This window comes from Agelaius phoeniceus, chromosome 1 (assembly GCF_051311805.1).
Source record: "Agelaius phoeniceus isolate bAgePho1 chromosome 1, bAgePho1.hap1, whole genome shotgun sequence".
NCBI classification, from domain to species: Eukaryota; Metazoa; Chordata; class Aves; order Passeriformes; family Icteridae; genus Agelaius; species Agelaius phoeniceus.
The window spans coordinates 48,316,826-48,334,743 of NC_135265.1; the positions used below are offsets into that span (position 1 = coordinate 48,316,826).

At 42.5% G+C, this 17,918-nt stretch overlaps 1 protein-coding gene across 1 annotated transcript in view; it reads left to right on the plus strand.

Moving 5' to 3' along the window:
- Nucleotides 1–17,918, plus strand: part of EEPD1 (endonuclease/exonuclease/phosphatase family domain containing 1) — a 62,148-nt gene that overhangs the window by 17,277 nt on the left and 26,953 nt on the right. The window contains exon 2 of the mRNA XM_054640267.2: nucleotides 15,207–15,258. Within this exon, the coding sequence (XP_054496242.2) occupies nucleotides 15,207–15,258 (52 nt within the window). The remainder of the gene's footprint in view (nucleotides 1–15,206; nucleotides 15,259–17,918) is intronic.

The following is a 17,918-nucleotide window of genomic DNA, read 5'->3' on the forward strand; positions in this document are numbered from 1 at the left end:
GGTTATCATTTGCTTAGTATTTTATTGATTAGGCTAGTGAAGCTGGTGAGCCTCTAAGGGACCACAGGCAGTTCAGCTGTAGATTAAGATTCAGGAAGCCCCAAGTGCCTGATTGGCATTGTGTATGAGATGAACCAGCCTGATGGGGGACTGCACCTTCCCAGCTGCTGTTCCATGGACTCCCCTTCATCAGGAGAACATGTGGATGTGGAGGCTTTCCTTCTCTCTGGGTATCCTGGCCACCTGAGCTGCAAACCAACATCAGTCCCACTGAAGTGATTCATGTGTCTGGAAGCTTCAGTACTCTTAATGTGTGCTGCACATCTGCAAAACACTGGAATGCTTAGCCAAGGTGAATGGAAAGGAGAAATGGCTTCTGCCTCCAAATCCCTTCTCCTTTCTGAGCCTTGAGTTATGGAGCAATAAACAGCAAAAGGAATGAAGTCACCTTTTTGATGCTGTGCAGGTATGCTAGAGTTATGCCCTATTAAAAGTTCAGTAAACTCTATTAACCTTTCTTACACTGTTAGGACTTGCATAACATCAGGAACTTCTTTCCCTTACAGTAGTCCATAGGCTGTGTCATGTGTGTGCTATTTTTCTCTTTTCTCTGTAAAGCAAAAAAGACATGCTGGTTTTGCTTAACCAAGGGAGATAAGAGAACTTCCTCTTATTCAGTCCTGTGGCAATGCAATCCCAACCAAATACTATCCAGCGGAATTTAACCGTGTGGAGATATCTGCCTTTGGCAGTTTTTATTTTTATTAGTGGGAGAGAGTGAGAGCCAGCGTTTCCTCTCTTTCAGTGTGAATCCTAGTAACCCCTAAGATGTCTGGCTGGATCCCTGCCTGTGCAGGGTTATTTCAGTTCAGGCAGTGCACACTGCTGCAGCTCGTGGCAGGCTGCATCCACTCACAGGCAAAGCGCCTTAAATCTTTGCCCTGCACACACTGTGTAGCACAAATAAGAAGATGCTGAGAATCATGTGTTTAACAAAATCTCCTTTCCATGGCTCTTTGAAGAGCTTTGAAAAGATTTATTTTTTTTTTTAATCCCCAACAAGCTCACAGTCTTTTAAAATTAGAAGGATTTGGGATTTTACTTTTAAGTTTACTTGTACCCACTCTAAAGAAAAACCTTTGGTGACAGAGCTGACACAGCAGAATCGTGTTTATTGTCCACTATTATGCATCTGGTAAAGCAGATATGACAAGTCCTCCTTTCTTTAGACCTTAAATCTTTCCTTTTTTTCTTAGTGGATACTAGCAGGCTGGTTAAATAGAATTCCTCCATAGATGCAGTCCTCTGTAATTTATGTAATAGTCATTTCTACAACTTTTTATTGTAACTGGTTACATACCTGCATGCTGGCTGTGCACTGCAGCAGTTGTCACAGTTTGCAGACATCAGTGTTTATTAAGAGCTCTAAAATAAAATTAATGCCCCTTTCCATCCTCCCAGCCCTTGTGATTCTTTAGGTGTTCTGCTTTTGGTTTGAATTTTTATTTTGGCTTATTTTTTAAACAGCATATGGCCATTTAGGATTAAGCTGCAGCTGTTCAGTGTTTGGGGATTTGTTTGATGCCCTTTGAGAAAGAGACAGTCTCAGACTTCTGTTGCTTAACAGGGCCTTGCTGAGAAGAAGACTCTGACACTTCCTGTTGCTGTCCTGTGCTTCTAAACTACCACTTGTCATCCACCAGGTTTTTCCTCTGCCTCCATAATTAATCCTCTGAAAACCAGGGATTGCAATTTGTAATCAAGATTATAGCTAGGAGCTATTTGACTAAATTGGGGGGGGGGGGGGGGGGGGACGACAGGGAGGAGGAAGGGGGGCTATGACAAAAATCAGAGGAATGATCCAAATAGTGAAGAGTAAATGCTGAAGTAATGAATAATGCATTAATGCTGTCCTTAAGTGGGAAGTAGGAGCCCTGTACACTATATAATTAGCACTTATATAATGTGTATGCATTCCTGCTCTGTAAAATGCCTAAATGAGGAACTAAAACATGAGGTGGTCTAAGTGGAGTAGACTGTGGCTGGGAGCTGTAGCCACTCTGGGTCTGTCCCACCTCCTCTCTGACACGATGCTGGATGAGTGCACTCACTTCTCTGTGGCTTCAAGCACATTCTGATCAGTGAAGAAGCAGCAGCACATGTCCCTGAGATCTCCTGCTAGCTTCTTGTTACTCTTTCTCAGCACCCAGAGCTGATCCAGGTTAATCTGAGAGCTTCTTGTCTGCCAAGTAAATTGGCTTCACTTAACCAGCTGCTGAATACAGCTTGCTGAGCAGGAGTGGTGACTGCTCAGACCATGTTGTCTGCAGCTGCAGGAGACAGCCAGACTATGCCCTGGCTATTTGGGCCATCACCGCTTGCTGCCTCTGTAAAGCATGTGCAAGTCCACCGGGAATGGTGTATGGAGACATTATCTTGAAATTACCCAGGCAGGAGAGATGCTGTGTGGTGGGAGCATGGCACAGGGTGAGATTTTCTGGGTGGTCACCTCTGGCATTTGATCAGTGCTGCTGCCTTTTGGGAGAGACAGAGCCCTGCCATGGGGTTACCCCAGGAGGGTGGATGTGGCCAGCGTGGTCCTGGTGCTGGCACTGGGAGCGGGTGCCTGGGCAATGCTGTTGTGTTTCAGCATGATGCTGCTCTGCCTGGCCCTGTTCAGCTGTGCTGTACTATTCCTTATCAAATTCGGGCACTTGGAGACTGACACTAATTCTCATTTGTTTGCTTTTTGTTTGTTTGAGCACTCTGACAAACGCAGGGGTTCTGTTTGCTATAAAGTCATGACTCATGCTCTTGAAATTGTAGGAACTGGTCTAGGAATTACCTGGGGTTCTGGCTTCGTTGCTGTTCTGCCCATTCACCTGGAGTTTCAGGAGGCTCCACTTTGATGGCATTCCTCTTGAGTTTCCACAGGACATGGCTTTTCCTTAGGACCAAGGGGAAACTGTGAGCTGTCATGCTTCTGTGCACAGACCTCTGCTGCAGGAAAACATTTACTAGGCAGGCTGCTGTGCACAGTGTTTCTGCAGACATTGACCAAAAGATCTGCTTTTGTAACAGTGCCAATTATCACAGGCAGTATAAGCCTGTGTGTGTGCACATATAACACTCTTGAGTTGAAACTTACTGTTCCACATGCAAGTATTCCACAATTTAAAGCTTTCAGTGATAACTTCCATCACAGAAACTTAAGATTTTTCCTCTTCTCTAGGAGAAATAGATCACTTTAATGAGGCTCCTTAACTGATGGAGTTTGTCCCGATCTCAAAGTCATAAGATACTAGAACAAAGAGACTGCTGTGATAAGTGAATGTAAAGTAATTCAACTGTGCTATTTGCTAAGCACATTATACAACAAAGGGGAAAAACCTTCTGCTGTGCTTTCTTCAAGGAAACTTTTGACATGGCACGTTAATAAACCCATGGCAGAAAATGCCACACAGTTTAGGACCTAGGCAGGAGCTCAGATAAAGGACTAGTTGCCCTCCACCTACCTCATTCCTGGGGTGTGACTGATTTGACTGTGGTCTTGTCGTTGGTGAGACATCCCTTTTGTGTATCTTTTGGTCAAATATTTCACAACAGTATGTCATCTGCTGTGGAGGGCAGCTTCAATCTTGACAGCAGGCTGGAGCCCAGAGAGCCTGGGAACCACCAGGTCACCAGGTGAGATGTTTACATGGACAGTAGTGACATCCTGTTATGAGAGATGAGAACAGCAGGGAAAGTAGAAAAAACCCTTTGCCTTCCTTACCATGTGTCTCTAAAGAATCTGGCACAAGCTACTGTTGGGGAAGGGAAAGAAAACATTACTTGACCCCTGTATCTGGTGAGATAAGCTTTTTCCTTTGTCAACAAAGACTGTTTGTGGCAGTAGATATTTGCATGCAGGATAATTATCCTTTATGATGAGTCATAAGTTATTATGCTCTATAACAGTGTGTAATTTGAGGGAGTGGCCACTGTGGCAGACGGTAGCCCTTGAATCCAGAAGATCCTGAAGAAACTCAGCTGTGTCAATGAAGCCTTGTGAAGCTCAAATGGAAGCCCATAGCTCAGCACTGCAGGTAAAATAGCTCCCTGCTTTACTGCAAGAGGGCAGTTGGTTGGTTTGGGATCTTTAAAACAGACATTAAAAGAAGCTTCCTCACTCAGAAGCTGGTGCAGCACTGGAAGATGTTATCTCAATGTCATGGTGTCTTAGTGTTTTAGAGGTTTTCAAGACTACAGCTGACCTCATGGTAGCCCTGTGTTGAGGACACTGCTGCATCAAATGGTCTCCTTTGGCCAGTGCTCCTGTGTTTGTGGCTCTGCAGTACTGTAGAGACAGGCACACAGGATTTGGTTAGTAGAAGTGTCTTCTCTTTGCCACACACAGTCTCAAGGAATTTTCTGAGGTGCAGTAGGAAAAGTGAAAGGTAGCAGCCTGTGGAAATAGGCCATAGTCTGCCTGGCTGCATGTTTGCATTGCTTCTACTTTATTTTTGCATGGTCTGTCCCTTCTGCTTGGTGTATCTGCTAGCAAACTGAGCAGAGGCTGGTGTGAGGACAGCTGTTGGCTGGGAGAGTGTCGACTCAGCCAGTTTTTCTGACTTTGAGAGCTGAGGACGGATTACATTTGCTCCTGGATTAGAGTTACAGCTATGTGATGCATCCACGAGAGGTTTAAATCCCAACCTTTCCATGTTACTCCGATACTCTGAGCACAGGCTATATGCGGTTGTGGCTTTTGGCTAACCAGAGGCTTAAGCTTCACATAACCCTCATCGCACTTCAGAGTCATTACTGAAGTACAAAACAACTGGACTGATAGAAAGACCGTCTGTTCTGTTATTTGGGTTAAAGTTATATAAATGGCACTCCAAATGCCCCATAAGCTAAATTCCCTTTTCTAATGCAGTATCATGTGATGTTGTAAATGAAGCTGATAGGATACTTTTGTTAATTAGCTCTTGGCAAGAAGGCTTTTAACTTCTTACCCTTATTTGACAGGTAGTTTTCTTATCTAATTTGTGCTTTCTGCGGGCTCTTGCAGATGCAACCTCAGTATTGGCTGACTGTTGTTTTCTGGCTACAATATTCTTTGCATTTCTGGCAACGCAAGAGTGTAGTGTTACATCAGTGTAAACAAAATTCTTTATGGCTTAAGATCAACACCACTTGTAAATAGTAGTGAAGACTGACAGAAGGCTGAGATGTTTTCTGTGGCTTTTCTGACGTTTAAAGGCTTGGGTGCATGCAAGATGGAGGAGTATCATCTTCACTGGTATGCAAAACTGATTTTCTGCCTTTGCTGCCTCTGGCCTGCTCCTCTTCACAGTTTTCCACTTTTTGTTTTGGACTGTGCAATTGACCTCTGTTTTAGGAGGGTGAGTGTTCATGTTCATTCAAAGCTTGGGTTGCTCTGTTTTCAGTAACCTTTGCGTGGGCTAGCTGAGTGACAGTTTTGAGGAATTCTCATCTATTGTGACCTTTCCTTCACCATCTGGGATAGATGCTGTAAAGAGAGCACCCCAGTTGTTGGCAGTGGGTCCTGACGCCATTCCTGTGTGTGGAGCAGCAGATGGCTGTGCTGACTGACGCTGCACTGTGTTGACATGCAGACTCAATAGTGTTAGGCTAGGCCTGCTCTGGAGACTTTTGTTGGAGTCATAATGCATGAGTGTTATCTTGTTAAACCCACACTTTCCCCCCTCTCACGGCGACAAGATCTCAGTCACCTTGACAAGTCTTTGAATGCCTGCCCCTTGCCCTTGCAGAGCACTGGTGTCAAGGTCTTGTCACCAGCTTCCCAAGCTCCACTCTAGGAATACAGGTGGGCTGGCTTTTGGCCACAGAGTGGGAAGTCCCTAAAACATACGGGCTGTCTGCTAATGCAGTTTCTGCTTTGTTTCCCACTTGTTATAATGATGCACTTCATTTTAGCCTTTTTGTCAAAATGTCCTTGAATTTGTGAGACAACATAAGCTGCTTGTGAAAGAGCCGTGGAGAAAAGTGCTTGACCCAAGCACTGCTCTTGGTTTCTGTAGTGCTCCTTTTCCCTTATCACAGTGCCTCTCTGTAATTTTGTAGGGTCTCTTGGAGCATTTCTTGTGCACATTCTTATGTTTTAATACCCAGTGTTTAGTGTCTTCCACCACTTAAACAATTCAATTTTGGCACGAAGTCTTCCGCAAAAGATGTGCGTATGAGATGCACAATGGCTGTGGCGCTTTGCCAGCCTCTTCGAAGCAGGAGCCAGCTCTTGAGGGTCAATCTCTTTCTTAAGAGTGTGCTGTAAAAAACTGCAGATTTCTTTATCCAGATTCAGCCAGGAAGCTTCAATACTCTTTGCACAACACCAGGATAAATCTTAGTGGCACTCAGATGTCACCAGCTGATCGTAGTTGTACTGCCATAAGGCTGCACCATTGCTCTTGAGCAAGTATTTTGCAAAGCGAACTGACTTTCTCTGTATTCCTTTGTAATGATTTTAACTGTGTAAACTCATTCCTCTGAGATGAGACTGTGCATGTATGGCAAAGTAATACTGCCTTAAGTTTCTGAGGCTGAATAAAGGGCCGTGACGAGCTTTCACATGACAGCTTGATGGCATACGGTTCAAGTACCTAGCGGAGAAAGGGACGTGGGCTATTTCAAATCACATTTTATTTTGCAGGGACACAGAAGCATATTTTTAGAGTAGAATCCCAATTAACCACTTTCCATCCCAAGGCCCCATAATTTTGCTGGAAGCTTTGTAATTCATGGCAGAACGGTAGTGTGGTGGTGTGCCCTTTCCAAGCATATCCATTTATTTAACTAGAGACTACTCAGTTTTTCCACTGCTGCTGTAGGGCAGGATTGGGTGGGAGAAGGTGCTGTTTCTGGAACTAGGAGACTCTACCCCAGCAGGGAATGATTCAGAAAATCCAGAAAAAGAGCCAAATGCCAGAGACTGTGTACACTATAACATAATGCCTATATTTGGAAGCTCTAAGTCACCTTTGATTTTTATGACCTTCTAAATTTTTGTTTTCAGTGTTGATCCTCCTCCCTTATTGGCCAGATTTGAATAATTCAGTGCAAGTTAAATAAGCTGTTCATGTCCAGTTTAATGACTCAGAAGAAATCAATGTTACCACAGACACAACATTCTCTGTGAGTCTTTCTCTTCCTGCAGAATTATAGGGAAACAGGCATCTTTTGAAAAATTAAAAAATAAAATCCTGTGACTGTGGACATTATACAGAGGATTTTGCCCAACTCCAAAACAATTGAGCATAAGGTGAACTGGTTTGGATGAAGACATATTTGTTCTTAGCTAAATATAATAAGAAACTAAATACTGAGGAGGAAAAGTGCATTTTATCATTATATGAATTTAACCAAAAGGCAACTCCCCCCGTTTTGTTTTTAATGCAGGGAACTGATTTTGGTTTGCTGTCTGTCAGAAGGGAGTTGCAACAACTGGTGTAATTTTTTTGTGCAGAAATATAACACACATACACACAGACACGCCACTTGCAGTAGTACTCTCTTCTGTTGCCTGAAATATCATGTAGTGAAGGGTTTGTCACAGGAGCAATCAGTGGAGGTGGAGGTGGTGACAAAGAAGCCTGCTGGACTGTCACCCTGAGTTTTGAATGATTTTGGGAGTTTGGCTGCATTACCACTGTATGTACTTGGTTCCTGTTAGTATTTATGTATGGACAAGATTGCTTTGTTTAGTATAATTTAATATATGTATTTGTTTTACTGTTTCTTTATTCATTAGGTTACTATTTTGTAGTCATTATGTTCCTGGCAGTCTCAGGCCTTTTGTGGTTTCATCTCATGCATTTGGGAATTTGGGACATATTTTCAGCTGCCTAGTCTATTTTAAACTCTCTTTTAAAATTAAAAAAAAAAATCAACAAATAATGGGTTAGAACAGATTGATCCTTTTGAGCCATTTGTCTAATTAACCTTTGCCTCTCAGGAATCAGCTTTGATTCTGTTCAATCAAGTGCAATGTATCCCAGCCCTTAATAACGAGCATTTCTTCTGAGGACCTTGGAAATCTTCCCTGACTTTTACTTTTCTAACTGCTGCCACTGTCTTGGCATTGCACCAGTTTGCAGAGACCAAATTGGAGAAGGACAGGAGACACGTTTTCTGGGTAAATGGATAAGAGTGATGTTTCTTTAGCCTCACAGAGATTCTCTGAGTTTTGAGCAGCTCCCCTCTTAATTTTGCTGAGTGTGACCTGCTCTGTTTACTGGTGTAGTGGAAGGCTGTATGCACAGCAGCATGGATTTCATCCATTTGGAAATAGCTTGGGTTGGGTGTTTCCAAGGAGATGGTCAAGAAGAAGGCTTCCAGGTTTCATTATACATGGGCATTCATGTGTTTCCTGCAGTTGGTTGTGGTTTGGATCATTGTGAGCATGTTTTATTCCCTTCCAGAATTCTAGGAAGAAGTTTGCTGTTCTTGCAGTCTTTTTGGTTTTTCTCTCATGCCTCAGGAATACACAATGCTCAGAGTTTATGAATCATCGTTGTGTTCCTGCAATGATACAGCTGCACTGAAACCACAGCATCAGCTGAACATAAATCAGATCCTCAGTGCAAAGTTCATAGGTCCTGCAAAGTGATGGCTTTGCTGCAAATTCAGGGCAGAGAACAGCAAGTGGAGACCATCCCTGAATCCAGGGAAAATGAACTATTTCAATTGCCTCTTGCCTTGTAATGCTGCTGTTCTCCCCCTTCAACTCTCAGTAGTAACCATCCATAATTCATGTTTTCCTTCTTCTAGTTCCATTACAGTTTCCTTTCTCCCTGTGACAAATACTTCAATCACTCGCATAATGTAATAGGATCCATGAATGCAAACATCAGGGTGGGAGTGTTTGTGTGGCCTGCACTGCATTGCCAATTTGCTTGATGGATTTTGGCTTCTCTGCTCCTTCCATTTACTCCTGGTTCCCTTTCCAACTGCAGTGCCTTGATCTGCTTTTTGGTTTCAGACCATGCTGCAGGCAAATCAGCAATGACTAGACATTGAAGAATATCTGCTTTCATCCCAATGAGGGAGCTGCAAAAAAAGTAGCCCTAAATAAATTCACCTATATATAGTCGTGCATATATATGAATGTTTCAAAAATTATATATAACATGTATATGTGTTTATGTGTATCTATAGTATAGATAGATATAAATACACTTAATATATAGGAAATGCAGCTCCCTGATTTTATCATTATTTCTTCTTACTGTGGATACATTTTTTCCTCAGAATCTTCCAACATATTTTGTTGTGTCATTAGCTGGCAGTTAGTCCCAAAGCAATATGGCATGGTATTCCCATCCAAGCCCTTAAGCTGATTTCAGAAACACTCTGGTGGCTTCCAGCAGCTGTTAAGATGTGGCACTGGACACAGTTTTTCCTTCTATTTAAGGAGTGATTGAGAAGATGCAGATGCTTTTGTTGGAAAAGGAGAAACTGGGAATTTTTTCCTCATCCAGCTTCACAGCAGTAGATGAAGGAAGTATATGAGGCTGAAAAGGGCATGCTTTTATTTCCTCCTTCTGCTTTTGTTTTTATGGGGGTGTGAGTGAACAGGGTTTTGGGGGGGAAGACAACTTTGTAAATGGGATGGGGCAAAAATAAGATGTATTTTTACAGTGCATGCATTGATAAAAGCCTTAAAAGTTGCTCCTTCACTGTGAAGGCATCCTACTTAGGTAACTCATTGCCCTGGTCAGTGTGGGCAGCCCCAAAAAAGGAGTGGCACAGATCCCTTTGCAGCCCCAGGGTGCTCAGACTTGCTCCCCCATCATCTCACTGTGTTAAACTTAGTCTGCTAAGTGCTCCTGGTGCTATTGGTGGGAGCCTGCTGTTCTTTCACCTACCCTTGTGCAAGGTAATCATCACAGGGGCAGGCAGAGTCAGGAAGAGAAGCCTGGAAAACCACCCCCTCTATACACACCACTCCCCCCCACATCTGCTCACACCTGTTTAAGCCACAAGGATCTGCAAGATCTGTGTTTATCTGTGTTTGCCACTTTTGGGCTGTTAGCTTTCCCTGCTCTCCATCTATTTCTCTAAGCATCTAGCTATTCTTAAAACAATCAGAAAAGACTTAATCGCAGCCCTTGACCTCATGCTGTTGACAGCTGGGGCAGCAGGGACCACCAGAGCTCTCACAGGGAACACATACGCACATGGGGTGCTTCCCCATCCTTATTGTTACTCATCCCATCATCCAGCAGTGCCAAAGGAAAAACAGGGGCTGTGGATGGTGATGAGTGTGCCCTTTCAGCAGCACAAGTGGAGACTAAGGTCAGGGATGGGGAGAGCAGGCAGCTGATGGGGAGTGCTCCCTCCCAGGTACCAGGTACCATTAGCATAGCTCAGCTGCATTTTTTTTTTTTTTTCAGTCCAGCTCTCACATTTCATGCCCATATCTTAGAGCAGAATAGATTTATGAGCAAGACTGGTTTGGATAGGTTTGCAGATACAATTTTGGCATACAAGTTGGCTCAAGTGGTTTTGTCCTGTTCTTTTTGTTAAGAAAGAAAGAGTAAACAGTAAACACTTCAGTTACATGCATTCATGCTCTACTCTTAGATATGTAAATATTCCATAAAACTTCACCATAGGCCATAATATTTTTGTGGGATCTTATCTCAAGAGCAAAGAAGAAGAGTCTGTAGACTAGAAGGACGGGAGAAAGGAATTATTTAATGTTGCTCAAAATGGTTTGGGATTGAGTGGTTTTTGCATGGGCTATTTATAATAATGTCTGTGAGTCTAGCTGAAGCAAGATTTGGTGCAGCTGTATGCTGAAGAAGGCGACAGAAAAGCAAGAGAAGGCAAATGGCATTTCTCAGTGTTGTTAACTTTAGGCTTATGCACTGGCTGATAGAAAGCATGAGAGTTTTAGAAAAACTCAGGCCTTGAGCAAAGGTATGTAATTGAGCTTTGTAGGGCACCGTTGTGAGGCCAAGTGTTCGCTTAAACACTTCACTGAGTCTCTGATTGCTGAACTTAATGCTTCACATTTTCCTCACTTTCTCCTCTTTCCCCTTTCCTCAAAATTACCAGGTTCTGCTCTGAATAGAAGCCTCAGCTCCATGCTGTGCTCAGCTCAGCAGAAATGGGTCACTGTGCTCACTGATGCTCTGGGGACCCTCTCTCTTGACAGTGGCAGCCAGGTGACCTGTGTCTGTAATGGCTGCAGTTCTAGTTCTGTGCAGGGGTGGTCCAGAAATGGACTGTAATTCTAAAAACCTTCCTACCCCTAAAGCACCCTTCGAACTGATTTTGGAGGAAGCAGCTTCTCTTCCTCAGGTAAAGACGCATCCATTCTGCATGGATGGAGCTGGGATCTGCCTTGTGCAGCAGTCTCAGACCATCCCATCTACCTTGCTGCAGAGCCATAGGTTCACTGGTTTGCAGGCAGATGACCCTCTAGTGGTTCTTAGGAGAGCCCCAACATTTCCCATTGCAAGAGCAGATGGGATTTTGTGGGCCATGGGAATTCAAGCTGGGGAGTGAAGCTTGGTGCAAATTAAACACGGTCATGATGGTTCAGGGTGAACAGGAAGCCATCAGCAGGCAAAGGACCTATCTGCAAGTTTGCAGCGTTGCAAAAGACTGCCAAAAAAGACTTAAATTACTCCTGGGTATGTGGGATTAAAAAGAGAAACTCAATGCTACTTGTTTTTGAGTAGGAAGACTGAGGAAAGGATTGCAATGATACCCTGAGGTGTAGAAATGTGTTGAAGCTGTAGGCATTTGCTCAGCACTGTGACTAATCTTCTGGAAACCAAAAGGAATTCCCTTAGACGAGAATGCCATGCGTCACCCGTGGCCAAAAAAAGAGGGAGTCATGTTTCCTTGACAGCACATCATGTTTGCATATTTTCAGTGCTGGAGGAGAGTCCTTCATACTGATCACTGCATGTTTTCAAGTATTTTGAGTGTGCCTGGGGTGCCAGGATATTAATTTCAATAGCTTTGTTTAAATAGATCATGTAAGTAATTCAGTCAGTGAGTATTTATAATAGAGTTTCATATTCAAGCAGAGGCCTTTTCAGTATAGTTACTCATATTACAGCTTCTTAACCAGTACATTTTAAAGCTGGTAAGTTAGAGCAGACTCTCCAGGAGCCATAAGGTTTTTTTGGAGAATACTACAGTGTTATTCATGAGTTAGTATTTGCACAACATGGTTGAGGATGAAAGAAATAATGCCAAGGTTATACATAAACAGAGTAGTACTTAAGTGTTGTATTGTAGACTGCAAAAGCTTAGGCTTCAGCTTTGGCTTTTGGTAACTATTTGCATTTCATTTGAGTTTTTTTAATTGGAGACTTCCTCCCCCTCTCTCTCCCAAGTTACTGTCTGTATTCACATCTCCTTTGAAATCCTTGTTGAACCAAAAAGCTGCAAACAGCAAATGAAGTTATGAGCTGCTCTCAGTGGTTTTAAGATTGCTGATGTAGTGCCTAAATAAGCAGCCTGAAATCTTTTCGAAGCATCAAATGCCCAAAGCAGCAGCCTTGAAAGAAGCTGCATTTCCAAGCTGACATTGCATCGAAGTAGCACATACTAATGTTGCTTGGAACTGCTGGAAGAAATAGCAGTAAATAACTGGTTATCAAGAGCAATTTTCCAGGCTGTAATCCAATGGACAGAGAAAGTGTCTGTGATGGTGCTTTAAAGAAAGAAGGATCTTGCAGTTGATTCTTGTGTTTGCAGATTCCTTTTGACCAAGAAAAAATACTGGAGGTATTTTCAGGTGTCACCTGAGGAGAAAAGAGTAAAGTACTGGGCAAACATCGATTTCTTAATTTGTAACAGCAGAGGAAGTCTTTTTCTCTCCAGGAATCAAACCAATGTCATGCATGGTTTGATTTGCAACCATGCAAGTCATGCAGCAACTTTGAAATGAGATTTGATTCTACCCCTGCATATGCAGTATCTCTGCAAGAGGTAAACCCTTTGTATGGTTTCTTCACCTCTGAACAAGGGTACAGCATCTCCATAATATAATGAAACAAAGTAAAAAGATTCCTGCATCCTGTTTCGTTACTTTTCTGTGACTGGATACTTTTTAAAAAAAGTAAATACATAGCAGTTGAAAAAGTTCTTGTGGGTTTTACAGGTGTAAATGGGAAGGAAGATAGGTTTTTACAGTGAGAGGATGAGTTTTAATGAAAGTGGTACTTGCTTTTAGGGCAGTCTACATCTTTCTTCTGTAGCTATTGAGTGTCAGATAACTCACATATAACATTCTAGAAATAAATCAGTCAATTGGTAGAGGCATCCACAGCCTTGACTGATTTGATTAAGTAATAAAAAAGTCTAGCTTCAAAAAGAAAAACACAATAGTAATTTGCATACCCCCAACCCATGTATGCATAGACTTGAAGCCACCTTTGCAGCAGCCCAGGTGGCTGTGAGCACCCTGAGTGCATCCCTGTGTGTGTTAGCCTACCCTCTCACCTGTCCAGTGTTTTTCTCAAGTGTACTGCTACAGAGGTGAGTAATTCAACATGAGGTGACTCCTGAATTTAGAGACAGGTCTTGACTGTGTCTGTATTGTTCCTGCCTGGGTTATTGTTCTCCAAGGTGCATCAGCTAAGGCTGCTTCTGAGTTGGACACAGCATTGCAGTGTTTTTTAAATGGAACTGCCTTCTTTCCTTACTGCCCAGCCCTTCTTTATTTTGCATGCTGGCTGAATTGCAAGGAAAATTATATTTACAAATACCTTCTATTGGTTTTGTACTTTCCCTAACTGCCTTCCAGTTCAGCTGCATTTGTGTGTGTGCAGCCTAGTGTGTTCACCAAACAGTAACACCAAATCACATGTCCCCTGCTACCACAGTGGTTGGGCTTTAATGGAATACCTTTTTCATTTTTCTGATTATCCCATTGTTTTCTGAAGCATCTTCACCCTCTTTGTCTTAGTAATAATAGTCTCTGCAGACTAGAAATGCGTTGTCTGTGGCTATTTTATAATTCATTTGGTATAGGCTTTTTATGATACCTTGAAGACACTGAAAGCTAGAAGTCCATTAAAGTGAAAGCACATTGGTGTTTAGGGATTAGGCTCTGAATACCTGCAGTGGAAAGCCATAGAAAGACAGGACTAGAACTGTGCTTTGCCAGCTGCTGTTGCAGGATGGATGTACATAATTAGCATATAAGGTGTCAGTGGATGCTCAAGAATTACGCAATATTGCTCTGAGGATTTGAAAGGCTAATAAAACTTTTTGTATTATATCCTTTGGCAGGCTTCTGTGTTAACTATTCACACCCTCTTGAATATGAGCTTTTAACTATACTGGCTTTTTACTGTGTCTGTGTGCAGGGTGGTGAGAGTAATTTAAACAATATTCATATGCATCATTTGATTCTTCTAGTGCCATAAAAATGTTTTTGTATCCCTGGGTAAAGGAAATTATCCTCTGGAGTTCAAGGATAAGAAGTGACTGGGTTTAAGACTGGGTAAGGGAAGTGAGCCTGTGGAGTTGCAATACAGGTGTAGAATCCTGTTTGAGTGAATCTCATAACCCTGTTGAAGTGAATGCAATTCAGTGTGCAGGATTTAGCCCCTAGAGGTAAACCTAGAAAAGATTCAGTAGGTGAAGAAATTTGGGATTGATTAACAAAGGGCATTACAAGAATAATAATTGAGGATTACCTTTCTACCCTAACTTTAAATGGTGGTGCACATTTCCCTCATCTCTCCCTCAGATTACATGAGCTGGGTTGTCTTTATTACTGCACCTCATATATAATATTGTGAATCCCTGGGAATGGTTTTTTGGGACTCGTAGAAACCTGTTGACACTGAGGAACAAAGTTGACTACAACTGATAGAATGTCTAGAATATTTTTCTGTGTCATTCAGAAGATCCTTTGGTGTTAGTTTGGGATATTGCAAAAGTAATGATTGATGCAGTTTCTCTGTCAGGCAAATTCAGAGACGCTTGTAACTTAGAAACCAAAAATTTGCTTGCGATAGCTAATTCAAAGCAAACAAAGTGTCATTGTCTCTCTTGCTTTATTTTGTTTCATCATGAGCATTTCTTGTATTTCTTTTTTCAAGAGATAGGATAAAAACAGTGCTGCAGTTCTGCTGTTTCTTTGATTTCTGTAATTCTTGCAGTAGAGTGATTAATTGTCTTTTTCTCTCTGTTTTTTATTACAGTATCAAGCTTTTGGCTGTGCAGGAGCTGGCTGACAGAGAAGCATTGGAAAAGGTATTTAAAAATACATCTAATGCAATTATTGTAACAGATTTGAGCTCTTAAAGCCCACTGTGTTAGTTGTTCTTTCTAACTTCATGGAATACCATGCTGCATAGAATAGGACATTTTCCTAGCTACATAGTGCTTGAAGACAGAGGGTCAATGTTTTGTCTAAGCTGACCATGTGCTTTTGGTATTTTCTCATTTTACAGCAAGCTTGGGGTAAGCAATGCTTAATAATAAGCAGTAACTGATAAATCCAGCATTGCTCTTCATCCAAGGGTATTGCAAGCACAGCAGGCTCAGGTCAGATAAGTGGAACAAATTCTTTACTGTAGGAGTGAGAAGGCACTTGAACAGGTCCCTCAGGGCTGTGGATGCCTCATTCCTAGGAGTGTTCAAGGCCAGACTGGATGGGGCTCTGAGCTACCTGGTCTAGTGAAAGGTGTCCCTGCCAGTGGCAGGGGTGTTGGAACCAGATGATCTTTTAAGGTCCCTTCCAACCCAAACTGTTCTATGATGGCCTGCTTCTGGATGAAGAACCAAATTTCTTTCTGCTTTATGATTCTTCTGGCCTGGCAAGCAGGACTGGACTCCCAGTGCCTATACTGGGACCAGTGGCTCACCTTCACTTTCTACACTAACTCCTTTACCTCAAGAGCAAGGAGCCAGCTGTGAGGCAGCACAAGAGACCTTTTAGCATGCAAAGAAAACAAGTGGATTCTGAGCCCTGTTGGAAAAACTGCTGTCTTAGAGCGGGCATTGAGCTGGTCCTGATCCAAGCAGCCCCTTTGTACCTACGAGTTGTGTGGAAAGGCTCAGGGAGGAAGGAGCAACCATTCTCCTGCCTTGGACACATCCTTGTCTGTGTGAGGGAGGATGTCCTGCAGTGCTGTGCTCAGGCTGCATCTGCTGGCTACTCTAGAAATAATGAGTAAAGCAAAATACAGCAGCAGTGGGTGCTTCAGCCTTGTGCTTTACCACTGACTGGAGTTGCATTTCACCAAGATCCTTCATACATCCCAGTTAATTCACACAGGGCTGTGGTAATTGCTGGGTCCCCAGGATGAAGGTGGAATTGAGAATCTGGCTCCATGTTCTTAAAAGGCTAATTTATTATTTTATGATATTATCTTATATTGAAGAATGCTCTACTAGAGCTATACTAAAGAATAGAGAAAGGATTCTTACAGAAGGCTTAACAAGATACTAATGAAAAACTCATAACTGACTCCTCAGAGTCCGACATAGCCTGACCGTGATTGATCATTAAGTAAAAACAATTCACATGTTGAATAAAAAATCTCCAACCACATTCCAAAGCAGCAAAATAGGGAGAAGCAAATGAGATAATTATTGTTTCCATTTTCCTCTGAGGCTTCTCAGCTTCCCAGGAGAAGAAATCCTGGCAAAGGGATTTTTTCAGAAAATATGACAGTGACATGGGGCATCTCTTCACTGGTGTTTGTCAACTCTGATTTTGACTTGAAGAGGTAGATTTTGATAACAGGCAGTGACACAGGACTACGCAGGAGACATTGTCATTTTTCACACATGAACAAGACACGGTTCTCAACCACTCATTGTGCAAATCAGGTTGATCTTAGCAAATTTTCATTGTTTGCAGCAGTTGGATCCTCTGGCCCCTCACACCCTGCACCCTTCCTACCTTCCCAGCAGACCTGTACCTCCCTTTGGCCCAATGCCTCCAAAAACATGGCCTGGCAAGGTTAAGTGACCTCAGCCTGGTGGGAATGGCAGTTTGAGGCATTGTCTGGAGCACTGCAGGAAGCTCTTCAGAAAGGCTCAGCCTCAGAAAAATGATCTTTCTAAATTGAGCTCTCTGAATATTTGATATCTGCTTTCATACAATGCCAAGCTTAAAGAATTTAAAAGGCCAGTTTAGCCCTATGGAAAATAACAGGCTTGAATTATGTAAGTTCAAAGAAATTTGCTGTCTTTATTTTTTAAGTACAGGAGGAGAAAGAAACCCACAGAATAGAACAAAATCCCTTGTCCAGCCTGCTTGCAGAGTCAGGTTTTGGGAACACTGTGCTGAGTTTTGTATTCTTAAGTCATTATTTATCAGCATTATACTGCAGGAATACAGAATATTATTAAATGATGATATTTTCATATTTATTCTAAGATGGGTTTTTCTGGTTTTCAAAGGGAAGTTTCCTTTAAAGTAGCTATGGACATGATAACTTAAAACTGTTTTTCCTGTAAGGCACTTTCCAGTCTGTTGTAGATGGTTTTGAACTTTGGAAACTTTCTTGTTTCTAAAATTGGCTGCCCAGCTTTGAAAGTGTTCTTATATATTTTTGACACTTGCATGGGATCCCGGAGTGAGCAGAAGCCCCCTGCTGAACAGACTTAGGGGCTGCAGATTAGCTCTATGAAATCAAACCACATTGAAATTGGGTGCATGTGCAGCAAGTCTCTTGAGAACCAGGGTCTCGAGGCAGTGTCATAAAATTATTCTGGTTGTGAATAACACAGGCAGACTGCGAGGTGAGGCACATGAAGCCAGTGGACTGTTGGAGCAGGCTGGGAGAACTTGCTTGAACTGTTGGGGTCTTGCTTCCTGGAAAAGGATTTTGTGCTGTTCTATCTTAGGTACTTAGGTGTCTTTAAATGTTTCTTCCACCTTGGCTATTGAAAATGAAATA